This window comes from Corythoichthys intestinalis, chromosome 16 (assembly GCF_030265065.1).
Source record: "Corythoichthys intestinalis isolate RoL2023-P3 chromosome 16, ASM3026506v1, whole genome shotgun sequence".
Lineage (NCBI taxonomy): Eukaryota > Metazoa > Chordata > Actinopteri > Syngnathiformes > Syngnathidae > Corythoichthys > Corythoichthys intestinalis.
The window spans coordinates 857543-875879 of NC_080410.1; the positions used below are offsets into that span (position 1 = coordinate 857543).

Below are 18337 nucleotides of genomic sequence, written 5' to 3' on the forward strand. Positions count from 1 at the left end.
CACGCTCCACAACGGACCCTGCGTGTACCCGTTACACTCACCCCCCGAAACCTTCGCTGCCAATCCAGGTTCACGGCACCATTGTAACCGGTGTGTCAGCGCCGCCCCGCGGTCCGCTCCCATCTCTGACCAGGCCGGGACGCGAACCCGGGCGGCATGACGTTTCCACTCGGCAGGCAAGGAGGATAACCACTGCGCCAATAAGCTCGAGCCAAGGGCGCAGCCGTTAGCGTCCTTACATGAAGGAATCAGCAGGGAGGTTTCCACGCTCCACAACGGACCCTGCGTGTACCCGTTACACTCACCCCCCGAAACCTTCGCTGCCGATCCAGGTTCACGGCACCATTGTAACCGGTGTGTCAGCGCCGCCCCGCGGTCCGCTCCCACCTCTGACCAGGCCGGGACGCGAACCCGGGCGGCATGACGTTTCCACTCGGCAGGCAAGGAGGATAACCACTGCGCTAATAAGCTCGAGCCAAGGGCACAGCCGTTAGCGTCCTTACATGAAGGAATCGGCAGGGAGGTTTCCACGCTCCACAACGGACCCTGCATGTACCCGTTACATCAATACACCCTCTTCTATTCAATACGCAAAAACATCCAATCCAAATGAAAAGCTCGCAAAATGTATGTTCCGAATTTGTTTTTGTCGTCTCTCTTGCTAAAATGTCCAGCGCAGCTTTGCCTTCGAAAAACAAACTCTGCTGCTAGCAGTGCCCCTCCTCCACTCCTCCCCCAAACTGCCTGAAAGTTGGGAGGTGTGGCGTACGAGGAACACTGCTCATGGAGAAAGACAGAAACTTAAAGAGGCGGCTTGCTGGTTTCAATGTCATACAGATCCGTTTTTTGGCAGCATTTTGGGTGAGCTGATATGCTATCCTCACTCGTACATATTTAACAAAGACTGTCTTTCTGGATATGTACAACAAAGTCCACCAATATATTGTTGCCGACTTGGCTGCTGGACACCCCGGGACGACACTGATAGCTATCTCATGGCTACATGATGAACAATGAGTGGCAAATTAAAAGCGCTGTACTTCAAACTTGTCCTGTTTATGAAAGTCGATTGTCAAATGCTGGTGTTGTGCAGTAATGCGCAGACGTGACTTCTGTGGCGTTTGTGAACTTCTTTAATGCTCCGACAACACTCGCGCACACAAGACATCATCAAATAGCAAACTAGATGTGCTACGTTAGATCCCCCTAAGTCCCATGCCATTGGCTACGCGAGCCCAGAGTGATCATGGGATACGTAGTCCATATACTACATCGATGAATTAAAAACCGCCATGACTGAATGGAAGTTAAGCAGGCCAAATCAATCCATACCAATGACTTTTGATAATGCTGCAAATATTTTTAATTCAGGACGTAACACAGATGGACTCGAACCACTAATAGGATGTTTTGCACATGTGGTAAACATACCTGCTAAGAGAGCAGGAGCAATCAACTGTGTGCCCTGCCTCACTTTACAAACAGTAAAGATTTTATACAACATTTCTTCAGATCAGTAAGAAGTAACCACATTAATATTATGTACTATAATGAATGTTTATATGATGGCAATGTTATTTTTGCTTGTTAGCCAAATAAAAAGACAACAACAACAAAACACTTGTATTTTTTGTTTGAGACCATTAAATGTTTTGAATTGAGTCCACGGCCGGGACAAAAACCACACTGCTGCTCCTGAATCAGAGATTCGACTTCCCGACGGACCCTCCTCTCCAGCACCCCTGAATAGACTTTACCAGGGAGGTTGAGGAGTTGGATCCCTCTATAACTCACCCTCCGGCCACCCTTCCTAAAAAGGGGGACCACCACCCCAGTCTGCCAATCCAGAATCCCTATGAAAATGGCTTTATTTCATTGACAATCTTTTTTTCCAGCATGGTCTCTCATTTATAAACACAATTATTTTCCTCATAATGATATATGGAATAACAAGGGCAATCTATTTAAACACAGGACTATTTTTGGAACAATGGTTTAATAAAAAGATTGTTTGGGTTGATCAATTGTTTAGAAGGGATGGACTACTTCTAACAAGAAATTTTAACAAAGTATGCTATTCCACGGAATTATGCCAATGTTATTGGTGCTGTACCTTCTGGGTATGTATGTTTTTTTAAATCCCAGTCGAGACTTGATGTTAGGAAATTTTCCTTTTTGTTAGGAAATTGTCCTTTTTGTTATTTCCAACATGCACTCATAAAGGTAAATATATTCCCTCCAAAATTCAGAACAAAATAAGGACACTTTTGTCTTAGTGACTGCCTTTTGGTCTAGATATGTGGAGGACATTCCATGGAAGAAAATCTTGATTTTGCCAAACCAGTGTTTAATTTCAAACAGAACTAAATAAGTTTCCAGCTAGATATTTTATCGTGAAAAAGTTTCAATAAAAACATTGATGCAGGCTGTACATTCTGTTCTGCAGCCCAAGAGTCTCTTATACATTTATTTTGGCACTGTCCCACGGACAGATCTTTTTGGTTCAACTTTTGTAAGTTTGTGATAAGGCACATTGATAAGTGATTTCTTTTATTTTGGAAGAGCGTATTGTTATTTTCTTTGAGGACAATCTGCTTAAATCTGATGCCATATATGTATCTTATTGAGTTGATGATTATAATGGCCAAATTTCATATTCACAGGAGCAAATTTAGTGGAAGAAAGACATGTTTTACTGCATTCTGCATCAAGTTCAAACATTATATTTTGACGAATGAGGCAATTAAGACTGTTAATGTGTGTACTATGTTTGGTATTTTAATTTTTTTGAACCCCTAGAGTTATGTTTTTTTATGTACCTATCAGTCTATGTCAGACCCGGCTGCAGAAAGAGATTACAGGGGGGGCATTACATTTTTTTTTTTTTTGGGGGGGGGGGGGGGGGGGGCACACTTCTTCGACGTAAATTTAGCCTGAACAGTGGCATTATTACCCGTACATTACTACATCAGTGCACTGAAATATTTTCTGTCACTGAAGTTACAAGTGGGAGTTCATCGTAAAATCTATAAGCCAAACGAAAACATACCTGTCAACCCGAGGCCATTCGCAATCTTATAAATAGTGACATCTGCCCTTACAAATTGGTGACTAATCTTACAACATTCTATATAGCGTGCAATATGAAACAAAAATAAAACTCCATTTTTAAAATAATATGAATTTATTGATAGTATTGTAACATATAACCTGGTGCAATCAAAGAACAATCAATATCTTCAGCTACATCATGATTACTAAAATTTAACAGTGACTTTTGTTATAACTGTATGTAGCACTTTTGGCGATTTTTATCATGTCTTGATGGCTGCACTTCAGCTCGCTATTCTGTTTGTCTTGAAGGTAGTTCGTTAGTGTGTCCAATTATAAATTAAAAAATAAAAATAAAATTAACTTACTGATGAAATCTTTGAGTCAGGGAACATTTCTTTTGCTAATTCTGAGAAGTGATCAGCAATAGTTGCGGGCAAATTGTGTTTGGCAACAAATTGGCAGAATGAAATCTCGGCTTTCATCACTTTTCATTCTGCAGACTTTAATTTAATTTAATTAGTTACAAATTACTTCTCCCAAAAAGTAATTGAGTTTGTAACTCAGTTACCTGAAGGTAAGAGTAATTAGTTACTGGTAACTGGTGTTAACTTTCATGTTTTTTTTTTCATTTAAAAAAACAAAACAAAACAAAAAAAACATAGTAACCTTTGCTATGTTTGGAAATCGTTTAATGTTGTGAATCAACTGTTAAAGTTGTTAAAATTGCTACCGTTTTGTATTAGTTTCCTTCTGTCTACTTTCGGCATGTTCAAGTTTTAAAACTTTTTCATTATTTAAAGATAGATTCAAGTCAAGATGTTGCCGATTTAGGAGTATTTTAGATAAAAAGTTACTTAAGTTCGCTAGGAAGGTTCACTACAACAGAGCCTTTCTGAGAAGTCTACTTGTTCAAAATGGCGGCCATTCATTAACGTTGCCGTCTGTCATTTCGCATGTAGTTCTATAAGCATATGATATCTAGGCGCAGATTGTAGGCTGTCGGCTACAGTCAGGAAATATTGGCGCCACTTAGCCTAGCATCGCGTTTGCTACAGCGTCAAAACACTTTTCTCTCTCAGTCTCTGACTTTTCTCGCGACATTCAACCAACGTAACAATGCCTCGGTGCCGAAACGGTGACAAAGTCCGAACGGAGAAAAAAAAAATGTAATGCACCATAAACGTACAGATTTTGAACATACGGCGTACGCATTAAAAAATCAGTGCTTACTTGTACAAATTACGCCGAAACCGTCCAACTTGACAGGTATGCGAAAAACAATGGTGCCGTTCTGTGTGCATTTATTCAACTAAAGTGGTTCAGCGTAAACATAACATATGCACTGATAAACATGAGCACCCAATGGCCGGCGACTCGGCCCGCCCCCCTTATCTGTGATTGGCTAGGAATTGCCTTCGTTCGGTGCTCAGATTGGTTGAATTGAATGACAACGGCTCAAGATAGGATGAATAGAGAGTTCGTCCTCTCCTTGTATGTGCATGTGTGTCTAATGACAGTGTGTTTTGTGGAAGATTAAAAAAAATTACACAGTACATTCTAATCGAGCTAGGGCGGGCACAGCAGTCTCTCAGGGCGGGCCTGGCCCCCTAATGCCCGCCCATGCCGCCGGGTCTGGTCTATGTATGTGAGTCTATGTATGTACAGTATGTATGTATGTTGATCTGCATTGTTAAAGAATAAACATTGTTTAAAAAATATAACATACTAAATTGCTTTTGAGTGTTTACTTTATCCACTTTTGTGGAATACGCCCCTAGTGTTTGCCAGCCGGCTCATTCATGCATACACACCCACCCACACACACATTTCATAACAGATCATATCTATCGTTCAAAATACTGAAGCCTATAAAAAAAAAAAAAATCAATAGGTGTGAAGTTGTTTATTTTTTTTTCTAACTACATTCACGTCTACCTACTAGGTGACAACATGCAACATAAATAATACAGTGAAATAGATACTTTAAAACCACTGAATACTCTGGATAAGGAGTCGTTGGACACTGGCATTAGTGCATCAGTGAGTGTTTATCATTCATTGCACAGGTTCACATCTGTCCTGCCTTAGTAGAGTCGTGAGTTTCTTGAAGTGGTAAACAAGGAACCTGAGGAATGCTCAAGAGCTAAACTCTGCATGAATGCCGTTAGCACAAATCTCATTTGATTCGTTCCAAGTCTTAAGATAACGACATGTATCCTTCCAAATGAGTGACTGACTTGCAATTTATTCCACTGTTGAACTTGACATACAATCACATTCCCAACAGGGTCTTACACTATCATTCTCTTGCTCATTTCTTCTTTTTGCTCTGTCGAAGTATCTTCTTCCGCTTCAGAATCATTTCATAGAGTTTCTCTAGGCCCAATTGAAGTCCCTGACCATCCAGCGCTGAGCAGCCTTGTGTGTGGTATAGCGTGGAAGAGCTCATTTCCTGAAGAGAGAGAACTTTCTCCACCTGCGAGAGTTCAAACCGCAATATTAGCCACATTATCCAAACATCCATTTGAATAGCATCGTAGCATCTTTGTTTTTCTTTTTCACAAAACAACGGTTTACAAAAAAAAGAAACATCAATAACGTTGCTTTGATATCTTTTGGACTGTGATAATGTAACGCACGGAAGGAACACAAACGCCACACATAAAGATTTGAACAGACACAACATTCACCCAGTTTGCAACTCCTGTGCCTTAAAAATAAAAAATGATTAATGTGTCAATCGCCCCCCAATGATTGGAAGAGTCACATATGGTCACCTCCAAAAAGTATTTTTCATCATTACCGCTAGTGTTGACTCGTCGTATTTTTTTTGTGTTGTAGCGAGCTTTCTTAACTGGTCATGTTATCTTTGTTACATCCATCAAGTATTCTTTTTTTTTTTTTTTTTTTTTTTTTGCTGTGGCTCTAGGTGACAGGAATTGAATGTTTCCTTGTAAATATCTGTAGTTTTGTCATTTTATTTGGTTGTTTAATATTTTGTTTGCATATGACACAAGAAAGCATGTTTATTTCGTATTACAAGTGGTATTTTATGCCCCTGAATGAAATGGACCGCTTGGATGTGTGTGGAAGCAATCAATATATTTATTCAACTTTTTTAATCCTGCGCCATGAAAATGGGAAACTAGGAGCCGAAACTTGCTCGCCACCGGGGGCTGGCCGATCGGTGAAGGCTATCACCCCCGCTGCCCTGTGTGACACGAGTCGAGGCAGTTTAGTGTGATTTTTTTTTGTGTGCGAAAGGCGAGGAAGAGACTTGGACAAGCTGCTCGGTTCGGGTTAGCATGTATCCTAGCTCTCACCTTCCTCTTTTGTTAATGCTCTTTCCTCTGTCTCAGAGTCCCCGCAGGGAAATGACGAGAGCTGGACTACCTCCGGTAGCATAAAATACCGTCTGGAAGGTTTATGAAGTCGGCAGTTTTGACCATTATGCTGTAATTTAGCCCTGTCGTACTGAATGAATGCATTTTTGATATTTCAAATTTCATTTAGCACAAGACTTTTGTCATGACCATACAATTTATATAGCAATCAGGGAAAAAATACTTGGATATAAAGAATATCCTGTAAATATATTGGAGATTGGAGAAAAAAACAAAAAATGATGACATTTTGTGTTGCCCATGCTGTCTGCTCAAGTCATCAGCCTCGTGTTTGTTGTCCCTGATGCTTTTTTCTCGTTCTGAATCTTCCTCCTCCTCCAAATACGACCAAACATATACAGTATGGCTTTATGTCAGATACTGTACTTCCTCTGGATCGACAATATTGTTCGAAAAATCCACACTTGAATCAGGATCGCTGAAAAAAAAAGACTACTCACGCACGGACTCAAAAACACTGTACTTGATGTGACGCGGGACATCAAGGGAGAGCAACTTCAGAATGAGCGTGTAGCAGTGATGAGGCAAATTTATTGTATAGTCCTTTATTTAATATTTTATGTTTTTAGAGAGGGTGCGGCGAAATATGGTTTGCCTAACACTTGCAAGTTTTTTCAGTGACTATATGCAAATTTAAGTATTTTTCAAATCTTTAAAACGACAGTAAAATCCAAGCATTTTCAAGGACCCATACAAACCTAGAACAATGGTTCGAATTGTTCAACTTCAATCAAAACAAAAATCAAAGAAAAATAGCTTTCAAATGCATTTTTTTTTTTAGTTTCAAATTTATTTTTACATTCAGGCACATTTTTTTTTTTTTTAATTGAAGTGACGTTTGATTGAATAATAAAAACACAAGTCTACCTCCATAATTTAGGAGTATTTTAAGTAAAAAGTTATTTAGGTTCACTAGGAAGGTTCACTACAACAGATTCTACCTGAGAAGTCTACGTCTTTAAAGCCTGAGTTGAGGCCGAGTTATGCTTCCGCGTCAGACCTGCGCCGTCAAGGAAGACACGATTTACGACCTTGCGCCGGAGCCTGACGCGGTCCTATTGAATTTTCAAACCCTAGCATCACATTGACGCATATGACGTGACGGAAATGGACTGTGATTGGTCTGCTCAGACTGTTGTTTCTGGTTCAGCTCGAAATCACCGCCATTGTACACGCAAAAATGAACCAAGTCTCGTCAAGACATCATCTAGAGTGCCAAATGGAAAGGTCAGCGATTGCATAAAAAAAAAATGGAAGAACCACTAAGACGTGTGTGTCCGTAATCGAGTGTCCACACGAAGCGGTGACCCAGTCAGCCAAAAACTGCCAGCTTTTTATCACTTTATGCCGTATTTTTGGTTGGTGCACTTCATCATTTATTGTGTAGATCTGTTTGCTGTGAGTCTGTGACTTATTTACTGTACGTGTCACACTTCAAGTAGATGAAGAATAAAGCACAGGTTTGGAGTCAAAAGAGTTGTTTTGATGTTTAATTTTCAACAACAGACAGTTCACACACGATACATCATCACTGATTGAGAGTGCCTGGGTGCTTTTATGATGAGGTTAACATCAAGGCTTCCAACGCAGTTTGGGAAGTTCCATAGACGCCAGAAATCTGCTATGGCTTCCAACTGGCTGGTTGTAGAACACGTCAAACAAATCGGGCTGGAGGGCTTTGCAGACCTCGGACAAAACTCTGAACGCAGTGGTTGACGCCATTTTGAAGCTAGCCGCCACAGCTAGTTGGTTTTCACCCGAGGCTAAAACTCTCTATGCGGCAGCAAAAGTTGGATAGACCGCCTCGAAACCGTCTTCTGCATCGCCTGCGCCTCAACATTTGTATGATCAACATTTATTCAGTTTTGATGAACTGAAGATCCACATTCAAGCGTTCCATCTTGCATTGTTTATTTTTTCTCCGTTAAACTAGACAAGAGGAAGTCAACAAGCATGCCCCAAAACCGTACAACACCTGGCCGGAGAACCATCGAATGTCGAATGACGCCATAATCACTGCGCCGTCACCGCAACGTGGGAGCATAACTCAGGCTTTAAGCTCCTGCGTTGCTGTGATGGCGAAGTGACTACGGCGTCAATGAGCATTTGATAGTTCTGTGGTGAGGGAACGTGTTGCTCTCTAATTCACCGACAAGCCACTAGAGGGGTGTGGCATTGTGTTTGTACGTTTTTGGGCCACGCTTGTCGACTTCCTCTGGTTTAATGGAGAAAAAATAAATAAACAATGCAAGATGGAACGCCTGAATGTGGATCTTCAGCTTATCAACATTGAACCTAAGGCAGGGGTATCCAAAATAGGGCCGCAGTGAGTGCTAGATTTCTATGGAGGTAGATCTGTGTCTTTATTATTAACAAAAAATAAAAAAAAGTGGCTTCAATCAAAAAAAGTTGCTTCAATCAAAATTTATATTTTTAATAAAAAAAGTTACTTCAATTTAAAAAAAAAAAAATTTTTTTTTTAAAGTGTCTGAATGCAAAAATAAATTTGACAAGAAAAAAAATCTTTGATTTTTTTGTGGAGTGAATTTTTAAAAAATTTTATTCAACTTTTTTGATCCAAGTAATGTTGTTTTGAGTAGGGTTTTGGGTAGGACATTTGTGTATTTATAATTCATTTTAATCAAAAAATAAGTTGCTTTAAAAATATATTTTCAAAACAAAAATCACTTCAATCAAAAAAAAAAAAGAAAAAAAAAACGTCTGAGAAAAAAAGTTTTTGATTGCAAAATCTTAAGAGTGAAAATTTTGCATTTGAACACTGAATTTTTCATTGAAAATGTTTGTCCGCGATAGACTGAGGGCACGAAGTTTGAAGCACAAAGTAGCGAGGGATCACTGTAGAGGGAAAAAAAATCAGCTGAAAATGGGACACGAAGAAAATATAGTTGTATGAAAAAGTACCTGAACTAGAGATGTGGAAAATATCGATATGGACTGTGGTCGAGATAAAAAGGTGCGCGATGCGAGTGTATCGATTCATTCACTGTACATCGGTGCAAAGACGGCGTAAAATCAAGATGCATTTGTTCGCTGTGTGTTTTATCGGTAATCTTCAACGTTGCATCGATATTTTCCACGTTGTACTGCATTCTGTCCCTTTTCTCCGAGGTGTCTTGAATGCACCATTAGCCAGTGCTACAAGTTAACATGGCGCAGGGTAGCAGCAGTGGCGCTGAAGCGGATAAGATTTTCAATGCACCCTCAAAGTTCAAATCCGTCGTTTGGCAGTACTATGGATTTTACAAGAAACATGGCAGACTTGACAAGTTTCACATTATTTGTAAAGAATGCTGCGCTTCTAAACCTTACAACGGCAGCACAACAAACATGGGAACTCACTTGAAGAGACAGCATGGTATCGACGTCGCGAAAATGACAGAGCAGGGGGCTAACAACAAGACTGATGAGAAGGAAGAGAAGATAACTGATTATTATGGCAAGAACAGTAAAGCTACTACTTTTGTGAAAGGTTATTAATTATTGTTTTTTTTATATATGGACATTGCACTTAAGACACTGTGTGAGAGTGGTCAGTTTACAGCAGATTTCACTGCCAAGTTGTTTGTATTCTTCTTTTCACAAGCAGTTGTGATTTGTTAAAGATAGACTTAATTGTGAAAGGTCATTATGTGTTATTGTTTTTCATATTACTATTTGGGATATAGATGGACATTGCACTTAAGGCACTCTGTGAGAGTGGTTAGTTTACAGCAGATGCCGCTGTCAAGTTGTTTGTGGTCTTCTTTGCACAACCAGTTGCGTGTATTTCATATTAGGTATTTGTCTGGCAGACAGGTATGTAGACATTGCAAAGTGTTACTTTAAGTCACTCATTGGGAGTGATTAATGTTACTGTAACGTTTACATGTACAGCATCTTTAAGGTATCTTTATTTATTTTGTTTTACTCTTATATTAATAAACCAAAGCCTTTTGTAACATACTTAATTGCCATATTATTTTTTTGTTTGTTTGCTTGCTTGGTAGATAAAATACGATATATCATTTTTGCTTCACACTGAATCGCATTTGATTGAACTAATCTATCAAAAAGCATCACAAACAGGTATATCGCACTTTATCGAAGTGCATCACATCGTATCGGGAGCAGGTTGTATTGTATCATATCAAATTGGGATGGAGGGTGAATCATATCGCATCGTATCGAAAACGTGGATTAATCGCAAGTATCGTATCGGGCAGGGATTCAGTGTATCGCAAATTGTATCGTATCGCTGGCAGGGCATCGAGATGCATTCTAATCGCCACAGTAATGGAGATCCACACCCCTAACCTGAACCTTTTGGAATTTCTCACAATCTTTGCCCATGCCTCTCTACAAAACTGCTGTAGTTCAGTCACATTCCTGGGATGTCTGGCATGAACCGCTGTCTTTAGGTCATGCCACAGCATCTCAATAGGGTTCAAGTCTGGACGTTGACTTGGCCACTCCAGAATGTCTATTTTGTTCCTCTGAAACCACTCTGAAGTTGAGTTACTTCTGTGTTTTGGATCATTGTCTTGTTGCAACATCCATCCTCTTTTTAGCTTCAACTGTATGACAGAAGGCCTCAGGTTTTCCTTAAAAAAATCCTGATAACTTTTGAATTCTGTCTGCCATTAATGGTTGCAAGTTGTCCTGGTCCAGAGGTAGCAAAACAGCCCCAAATCATGGTGCTCCCTCCACCATGCTTCACGGTGGGAATGAGGTGTTGCTGTTGGTGAGCGGTTCCACTTTTCCTCCATACATGACATTGTGTGTTACTCCCAAACAATTCAACTTTGGTTTCATCAGTCCACAAAATATTTTGCCAAAACCTTTGTGGAGAGTCCAGTTGCCTTTTTGCGAACATTAAACGAGCAACAATGTTTTTTTGTTTTTTTTAGACAGCAGTGGCTTTCTCTGTGGAGTTCTCCCCTGAACACCATTGTTGGCCATAGTTTTACATATAGTTGATGTGTGCACAGAGATATTGGACTGTGCCAGTGATTTTTGTAAGTCTTTAGCAGACACTCTAGGGTTACCTCTCTGAGTATTCTGCGCTGAACTCTTGTTGTCATCTTTGGTGGGCATCCACTCCTTGGGAGAGAAGCAACAGTGCCAAACTCTCTCCATTTGTAGACAACTTGTCTGGCTGTCGATTGATGAACATCCAGACTTTTAGAGATGGGTTTCGTATCCTTGCCCAGATTTATACAAATCAACAACTTTTCATCACAGGTCTTCAGACAACTGTTTTGATCGAGCCATGATGCACATCAGACAATGCTTCTCATCAAGACATTTCTTACCAGGTGTGTTTTATAGTGGGCAGAGCCGCTTAAAACCACTCATCAGTGATTGGGCACACACCTGACTTAAAATGTTTGGTTAAAATTTGTTTCAATTGCTCTTAAGTCTCCTTAGGCAGAGGGTTCACTTATATTTCCCCCTTCTGTCATTGTTTGCATGCTATCTTCATTCAAATATGAAAACCTATAAATATTTGGGCTGTTTTAGTTAAAGCAGACACTGTATTTTCATTTGTGTGATTTCGACAAACATCAGATTACATTTGATGGTGACTTTATGTAGAAATGTGAGACATTCCCAAAAATTTTATTACTTTAATAATAATAATAACAATAATAATAATGATGAAAAGACTTCAAAAGTTTTTGCACTTCAAACAAAAAAATAATAATTTCAAATAAAAGTAATATTTTCCCCCAAAAATTAAATATTATTTTAGGGAAGAGGAATCTTATTTTTGCATAAAATTTTTTTCTTTGAAAGTATCTTTTTTGGGATTATATGATTTCGACACAAATGTCATACTTATAATATGGCCAAAACAAACAAACAAAAACAAAAATGACTGCTCCAATCAAAGAAAACATTTTCAATAAAAAATTAAGTGTTCAAAAGCAAATTTTTGAGTCTCAAATATTTTTTTGCATTCAAAAACTTTTTTTCTATGATTGAAGATTTTTTTTATTTTGAAAATCCTTTTTGTTTTGTTCGACGCAATTTATTTTTTGATTGAATTATAAGGACACAGATGTCCTACACAAAATGTCGCCCAAACTCAAAACAACATTACTTCAACCCAAAAAATTGTTTCAATCTAATACAACTTAACTTCAAATAAAAAAAGTCACTTGAATCAAAAGAAAAATAGTTTTCAAATGCTTTTTTTTTTTAAGTCTGAAATATATGTTTGCATTCAAACACTTTTTTTTTTGTTTTTTAATTGAAGCGAATTTATTTTTAATTGAAAATATATACAGTATTTTGACTGAAGCAACTTTATTTTTCATTGAATAATAAAGACACAAGTCTACCTCCATAGATTCCATTCCAACAAAACAAGACGGCACCTTTTCACCAATGGTGTCTTCCAAGTGTAATCAGTTGATTGCAGTCAGGTGCTGCTTGTTTTAGCAGAAACCTCATTGGTTAAACTGTCTGTGCTCGATTGGTAGGGAAAAAACAGGACCCACAGTGCCCTCGAGAACCAGTTTGGACACCCCTGGTCTATGGGTTGAAGGTTAGGATGCGGGGAGCTATTTTCGCATGCCGACTGAGTCTAGGCAATGTGGCATTTTAAAACAGGCTGTGGACTGGTTTGTCTCCACTTAACAGGCTTGATTTCATTTCTTTCAACTGCTAGTTCTCTATCTGATGGGAGAAGAAACTGGTTTGCTCATGGGAAGGTTGACATGCACTTTGAATGAGGAAGTACTACAGATCTAGAGTGGTATGAAAAAGTATCTGAACCTTTTAGAATTTCTCACATTTCTGCATAAAATCACCATCAAATGTGATCTGATATTTGTCAAAATCACACAGAGGAAAAACAGTGCTTTAAATAAAACCACCCAAAGATTTAGAGGTTTTCATATTTTAATGAACATAGCATGCAAACAATGGTGGGGGGGGGGGGGGGGGATAAGTAAGTGGATCCTCTGCCTACGGAGACTTATTGAGCAATTGAAACCAATTTTTACCAAACAATTTAAGTCAGGTGTGTGCCCAATCACTGATGAGTGGTTTAAAGCAGCCTTGCCCTTTATAAAACACACACCTGGTAAAAATTGTCTTGATGAGAAGCATTGTATGATGTGCATCATAGCTCGATCAAAACATTTGTCTGAAGACCTGTGATCAAGGATTGTTATTTGTATAAAGCTGGGAAAGGATATAAAACCATCTCTACAAGTCAGGATGTTAATCAGTCGGCAGTCAGATAACTTGTCTACAAATGGAGAGAGTTTGGGACTGTTGCTTCTCTCCCAAGGAGAGGCCGTCCACCAAAGATGACGCCATGAGTACAGCGCAGACTAGTCAGAGAGGTAAAAAAAGAACCCTAGTGTGTCTGCTAAAGACTTTAAAAAATCACGGGCACTGTCCAACATCTCTGTGCAGACATTAACTATATGTAAAACTATGGCCAACAATGGTGTTCAGGGGAGAACTCCACAGAGAAAGCCACTGCTGAAAACATTGATGCTCATTTAATGTTCAGAAAAAGGCACTTGGACACTCCACAGACGTTTTGGCAAAATATTTTGTGGTCTGATGAAACCAAAGTTGAATTGTTTGGGAGTAACACACAATGTTGTGTGTGGTGGAAAAATGGAACAGATTGTGGAAGGAGCATCATGATTTGTGGCTGTTATGCTCCCTCGGTGCCTGGACAACTTGTAATCATTGATGGATGATGGAAATGAATTCAAACGTTTATCAGGATGTTTTGCAGGAAAACCTGAGGCTGTCTGTCAGACAGTTGAAGCTACAAAGAGGATGGATGCTGCAGAAAGACAATGATCCAAAACACAAAAGTAAATCAACTTCAGAATGGTTTCAGAAGAACAAAATACACGTTATGGAGTGGCCAAGTCAAAGTCCAGACTTGAACCCCTTTGAGATGCTGTGGCATGACCTAAAGAAAGCGATTCATGCCAAACATCATAGGAATCTGACTGAAGTACAGCAGTTTTGGAGAGAAGAATGGGCCAAGATTAGTTCCTGCAGCCACACGAAGCGTCTGGTTGAAGTTACCGCTACCAAAGGGGTAGCCACAAAATATCAAGGTTCACTTACCTTTTTTCTACCCTTCTGTCATTGTTTGCATAGTATCCTCATTAAAATATGAAAACCTATACATGTTTTGGTGGCTTTAGTTAAAGCAGACACTGTTTTTTCATCTGTGTGATTTTGAAAAAGATCGGATCACACTTGATTGTGATTTTATGCAAATATGTGAGAAATTCCAAAAGGTTCAGATACTTTTTCATACCACTGTAGAGGCAACATGGCATAAAGAACATTAGTGTCACATTTCATAGTAGTGTAAAATCACAAATGTGATGCACGGGTGCGACAATAGAATGAGAACGTAGACAAGAGTACAAAAAAAAGAAATGACGTATCATTTAAAATCAACAGCAGAAGGCTAAATAATTTGTCATTTTTTGTTTCACTTTTTGTTTGTTTGTGATGTTTTCATGTCAAGAGTCATGTTTTTGTTTTTGCTTTGAACATACTAGTATTTTGTCAATCATTTTGTGCACTAATAAAATTCAAAGTGTTTCATTAAATTTGATAGCCTGATAGTACAGATATCAGTACGCCTGCTCCTCTGCTATTTGATGCGTCCCCTTTACCTTGTGTATTTGATTTGCAGAAACCAAGCCATTGTGCTAAAATAAATAAATAAATAAATAAATAAATAGGCTATTGTAGAAAAAGATTTTATGAAATAAAACATGACTTGATGAAAAATGCTTTCGTCTTGTAAAATCTTTTTCATTATATTACAATTTAAGGGCCAGATTAGATACTGGAGTACATGTACTGTTATATGTATATCTGTATATCAATATAGTATTTATTTCAAAATGTTTTATGACCCCTTTTGGCTTCCATATGATGTCACTACTACTGATGTAAAAGTCTGGGGGTGGTTGAAGATGTGGCAACCACAGCGACTGGAGAGCAATAAGCTGGTTAAGACTAAATCACAATGTAAAAATAGATTACCTCTGAAGCTGACATGGCTGAGTCCAGATCCTGCTTGTTGGCCAGAACCAACACAGGCATCCCTTGATTCTCAGCAGACCGACTGATCCTGTGAAGCTCCACCTTAGCTTCCTCCATTCGCTCGGCCTCGGCTGCATCCACCACAAACACCAGGCCGTCGGTCCTCCGAGTGTACGACTTCCAGAGAGGCCTCAATTTCTCCTGACCGCCAACATCCCATACCTGGAAATGAAAGGTATTGGAGTGCTCCACGGACACTTTAATGTGTTCCATGTTGAATCCTTTCGTGGGGATTGTCTCAACAAATTCCCGCAGCTTGAGTCTGTAGAGGAGTGAGGTTTTCCCAGCATTGTCCAAACCTATCACAACAATGTGTGAGGACCGGAGGTTGGGGAGGAATGTGGCGTTGGGACCAATGTCTGTAAACTGGTTGCCCATGTTTCTTTCCAGAACAGCGGAAGACTTTTCCACTCCTGTCTGACTTTCTTTGCTTTGGTAAGGGTGGAGGGTGTGGCCTGGAGCTGGCAGACAACTGCAGCGTCAGTCGGTGGAGGAGGCCAGGAGAAGAACAGAGTGGGGGAGGATATCATGAGTCGGCAAGTAAAAAAAGACCACAGGCCAATTAGATATGCTTGTTTATGTGCTCTAGTTAAAAATGCCATGGGATGAATATGAAGTAATGTTAAAATTGGTGGCGTACTTCAAAAAGAAGGCATCTAATACCAAACAATCTCTATTTAGATGAATGCCAAAATCTAAACATATGCAAATAACCCCCTATAACCTCAAATTTGGTCAATTTTGGTCCCCAAAAACTATTGTCTGGTCTCCACATACATGTTACTTTATTTATTCACCATTTAGAAATTACTAACCAATCTTAAAGGGGACGTGCTGCACTTTGATCTACTGCTAAAAGGAGCCCGTTTGTCTGAACTCTGAACTGTAAAACATCAAAGAGAATTTAGGGATCACGACACATCGTTGTGGGGGTATTCTTGTGTTGATTGTCCCATTCATTCATCAGGGAGAGAGCCGAAAATGGCCTGATCAACCTGTTTTTTGTGGTTGCTTTGTTTTTGCTACAAAAGAGTTCAGGTTTCGGCCACAAATTTCCTATTGGTTTAAACTGACGTCTGAACAAGTCAAAATTGGGTCAATTTCTGACTTTTAAGAAGTGTCATACAATCCTTAGTTGATTTTCACAAACCAGGGCTCATTTTATTTCTTTCAAACTTTTTACGGATACCATTTCTGACTTTAAAAAAGGGTCATTCAACTCTACGGGGGAGAAAAATCTTACACATTGTTACGCCCCAGTCTAGGGGAATCAGGAGGCAACGTGGGGTTTGTTCTCCTCCCGTCAAACCCTCACCCAGAAAAAGCCGGTGAAAATGGAAAATCAAGAGCAGTTTCTTTATTTGGCTCAGAGCAAAACTTTGCCAAAACATCAAACAAAACAATCTAAGAAACCCTGCCTTCCCTAACAAATAGAAAAAAGGTCAAATTAAAGACATTTCCTTCACCTAACTCCTATCAACCAAAAACAGGAGAAAACAAAAAGGTATTGATGTCACGAGGTGCGCCGAGCTTTCGAAGCGTGTCAAGTAATGAAGGGACTTTTCCGCGAAGCGCGTACCGAGGCTCGCTTCATTTAGGGGAGGTTCCGAAAATGATGAGGTCCAAAGCCTCGCTGCTCAGTTGTACCACATGATTGCTTCAGGGAGTGCTTTAGATTTGCTGCGCGGTTTGACAGCTCGCTACAGTCTATCAACACCTCTGGCTGCATTCAAAATGTGGGTGTTTGAAGGAGAGTTGCGATCAGGTGAGAGTTTGGCTAGTTTGGAGGTGGTTTGGAGAGTGACAATTTTAAGTGAGTGGAGAGAAGGGTACAGTATTTCATACTTGGATGGAACCAGCAGGAAAGAGGACTTCCTCTCTGTGGAAAAAAATATTTTTTTAAAATCCCCACCATCCAGTAGCTACATCAATGTCCAAACAATACAAGTAGTACCCTTTTTCATGTTACACAAACACGTTTACTGTTCTCTCACTGATTACTTGTAACGGGTACACACAGGTCTGTTGGCTTCTGGCTTGGTGGTCAGAGCATCCGTTTGCCGCGCTGGATGTGTTGTATGTGTGGGTTCGAGTCCTGTCCTGGGCACATGTGGTCGATCCATTCAACACCGGTTACATATGCACGTCATTTTCAGGAAAAAAAAAACATGGCACAACCTGCCACATTATGATAATGCCATTTATGCAATCATTTTCACGCCTACACCCACTACATTAAAAAATATATATATATTGTAAGTTTTACTTCATGAGTGAGGTATGACTGACTGTATGTGGCCATTCCTCTTACTGGACACAAAAGTTCATACTGTACGTTTATATGTACTGCATAATTTGTTGTACGTTGATTTTTGGGGAGCTGCTTGGCCCTGCTGACCTACAGGAGACATCGCCATATCATATATTTTCATAACTGTGAGGTACTGTTTATGTCTATGTGTGCGTTTTTGTTTCATATGTATAGGTCCTTTTTGTTTTGTTTTTTTCTTTTTGGGGGTACTGCCCCCCATACATTATGGTCTTTCAGGTTATGAGTTTGATCCCATTGCTGAAGATGTATGCCCAATTTAACTTCTGTTACAGGAAAACAATGAAGTTGAAGAAAAAATATATATACTTATGTGATAATCTATGTACATCGAGGATTTGGTGAGACAATATATTGCAAAATAATACCTTTCCAACAGACACACACACACACACAAATTGACGAATCACTCATGTGGTTGGGAGACAAACGTCTGTGATTATAC

The 18337-nt window shown here is 39.5% G+C and overlaps 1 protein-coding gene across 1 annotated transcript; it reads right to left on the reverse strand.

The window, feature by feature from the left end:
* Positions 1–4647: 4647 nt before the first annotated feature.
* On the reverse strand, positions 4648–16067 carry LOC130904900 (ADP-ribosylation factor-like protein 4D). The gene is made up of 2 exons (XM_057818001.1): positions 15504–16067; positions 4648–5530 (listed from the first exon to the last, which is right to left on the reverse strand). The coding sequence occupies exons 1-2, from the start codon at positions 15939–15941 to the stop codon at positions 5366–5368; spliced, it is 603 nt and encodes a 200-aa protein (XP_057673984.1). The 5' UTR covers positions 15942–16067; the 3' UTR covers positions 4648–5365.
* Positions 16068–18337: the final 2270 nt, after the last annotated feature.

Excerpts from the sequence above, each read along its gene's own strand:
- LOC130904900 (XM_057818001.1), bottom strand. The coding sequence starts at position 15,941 with ATGGGCAACCAGTTTACAGACATTGGTCCCAACGCCACATTCCTCCCC. Across the intron at positions 5,531-15,503 it reads CAGCCATGTCAGCTTCAGAG|GTGGAGAAAGTTCTCTCTCT; the intron begins GTAATCTATTTT and ends GAACTCTCGCAG.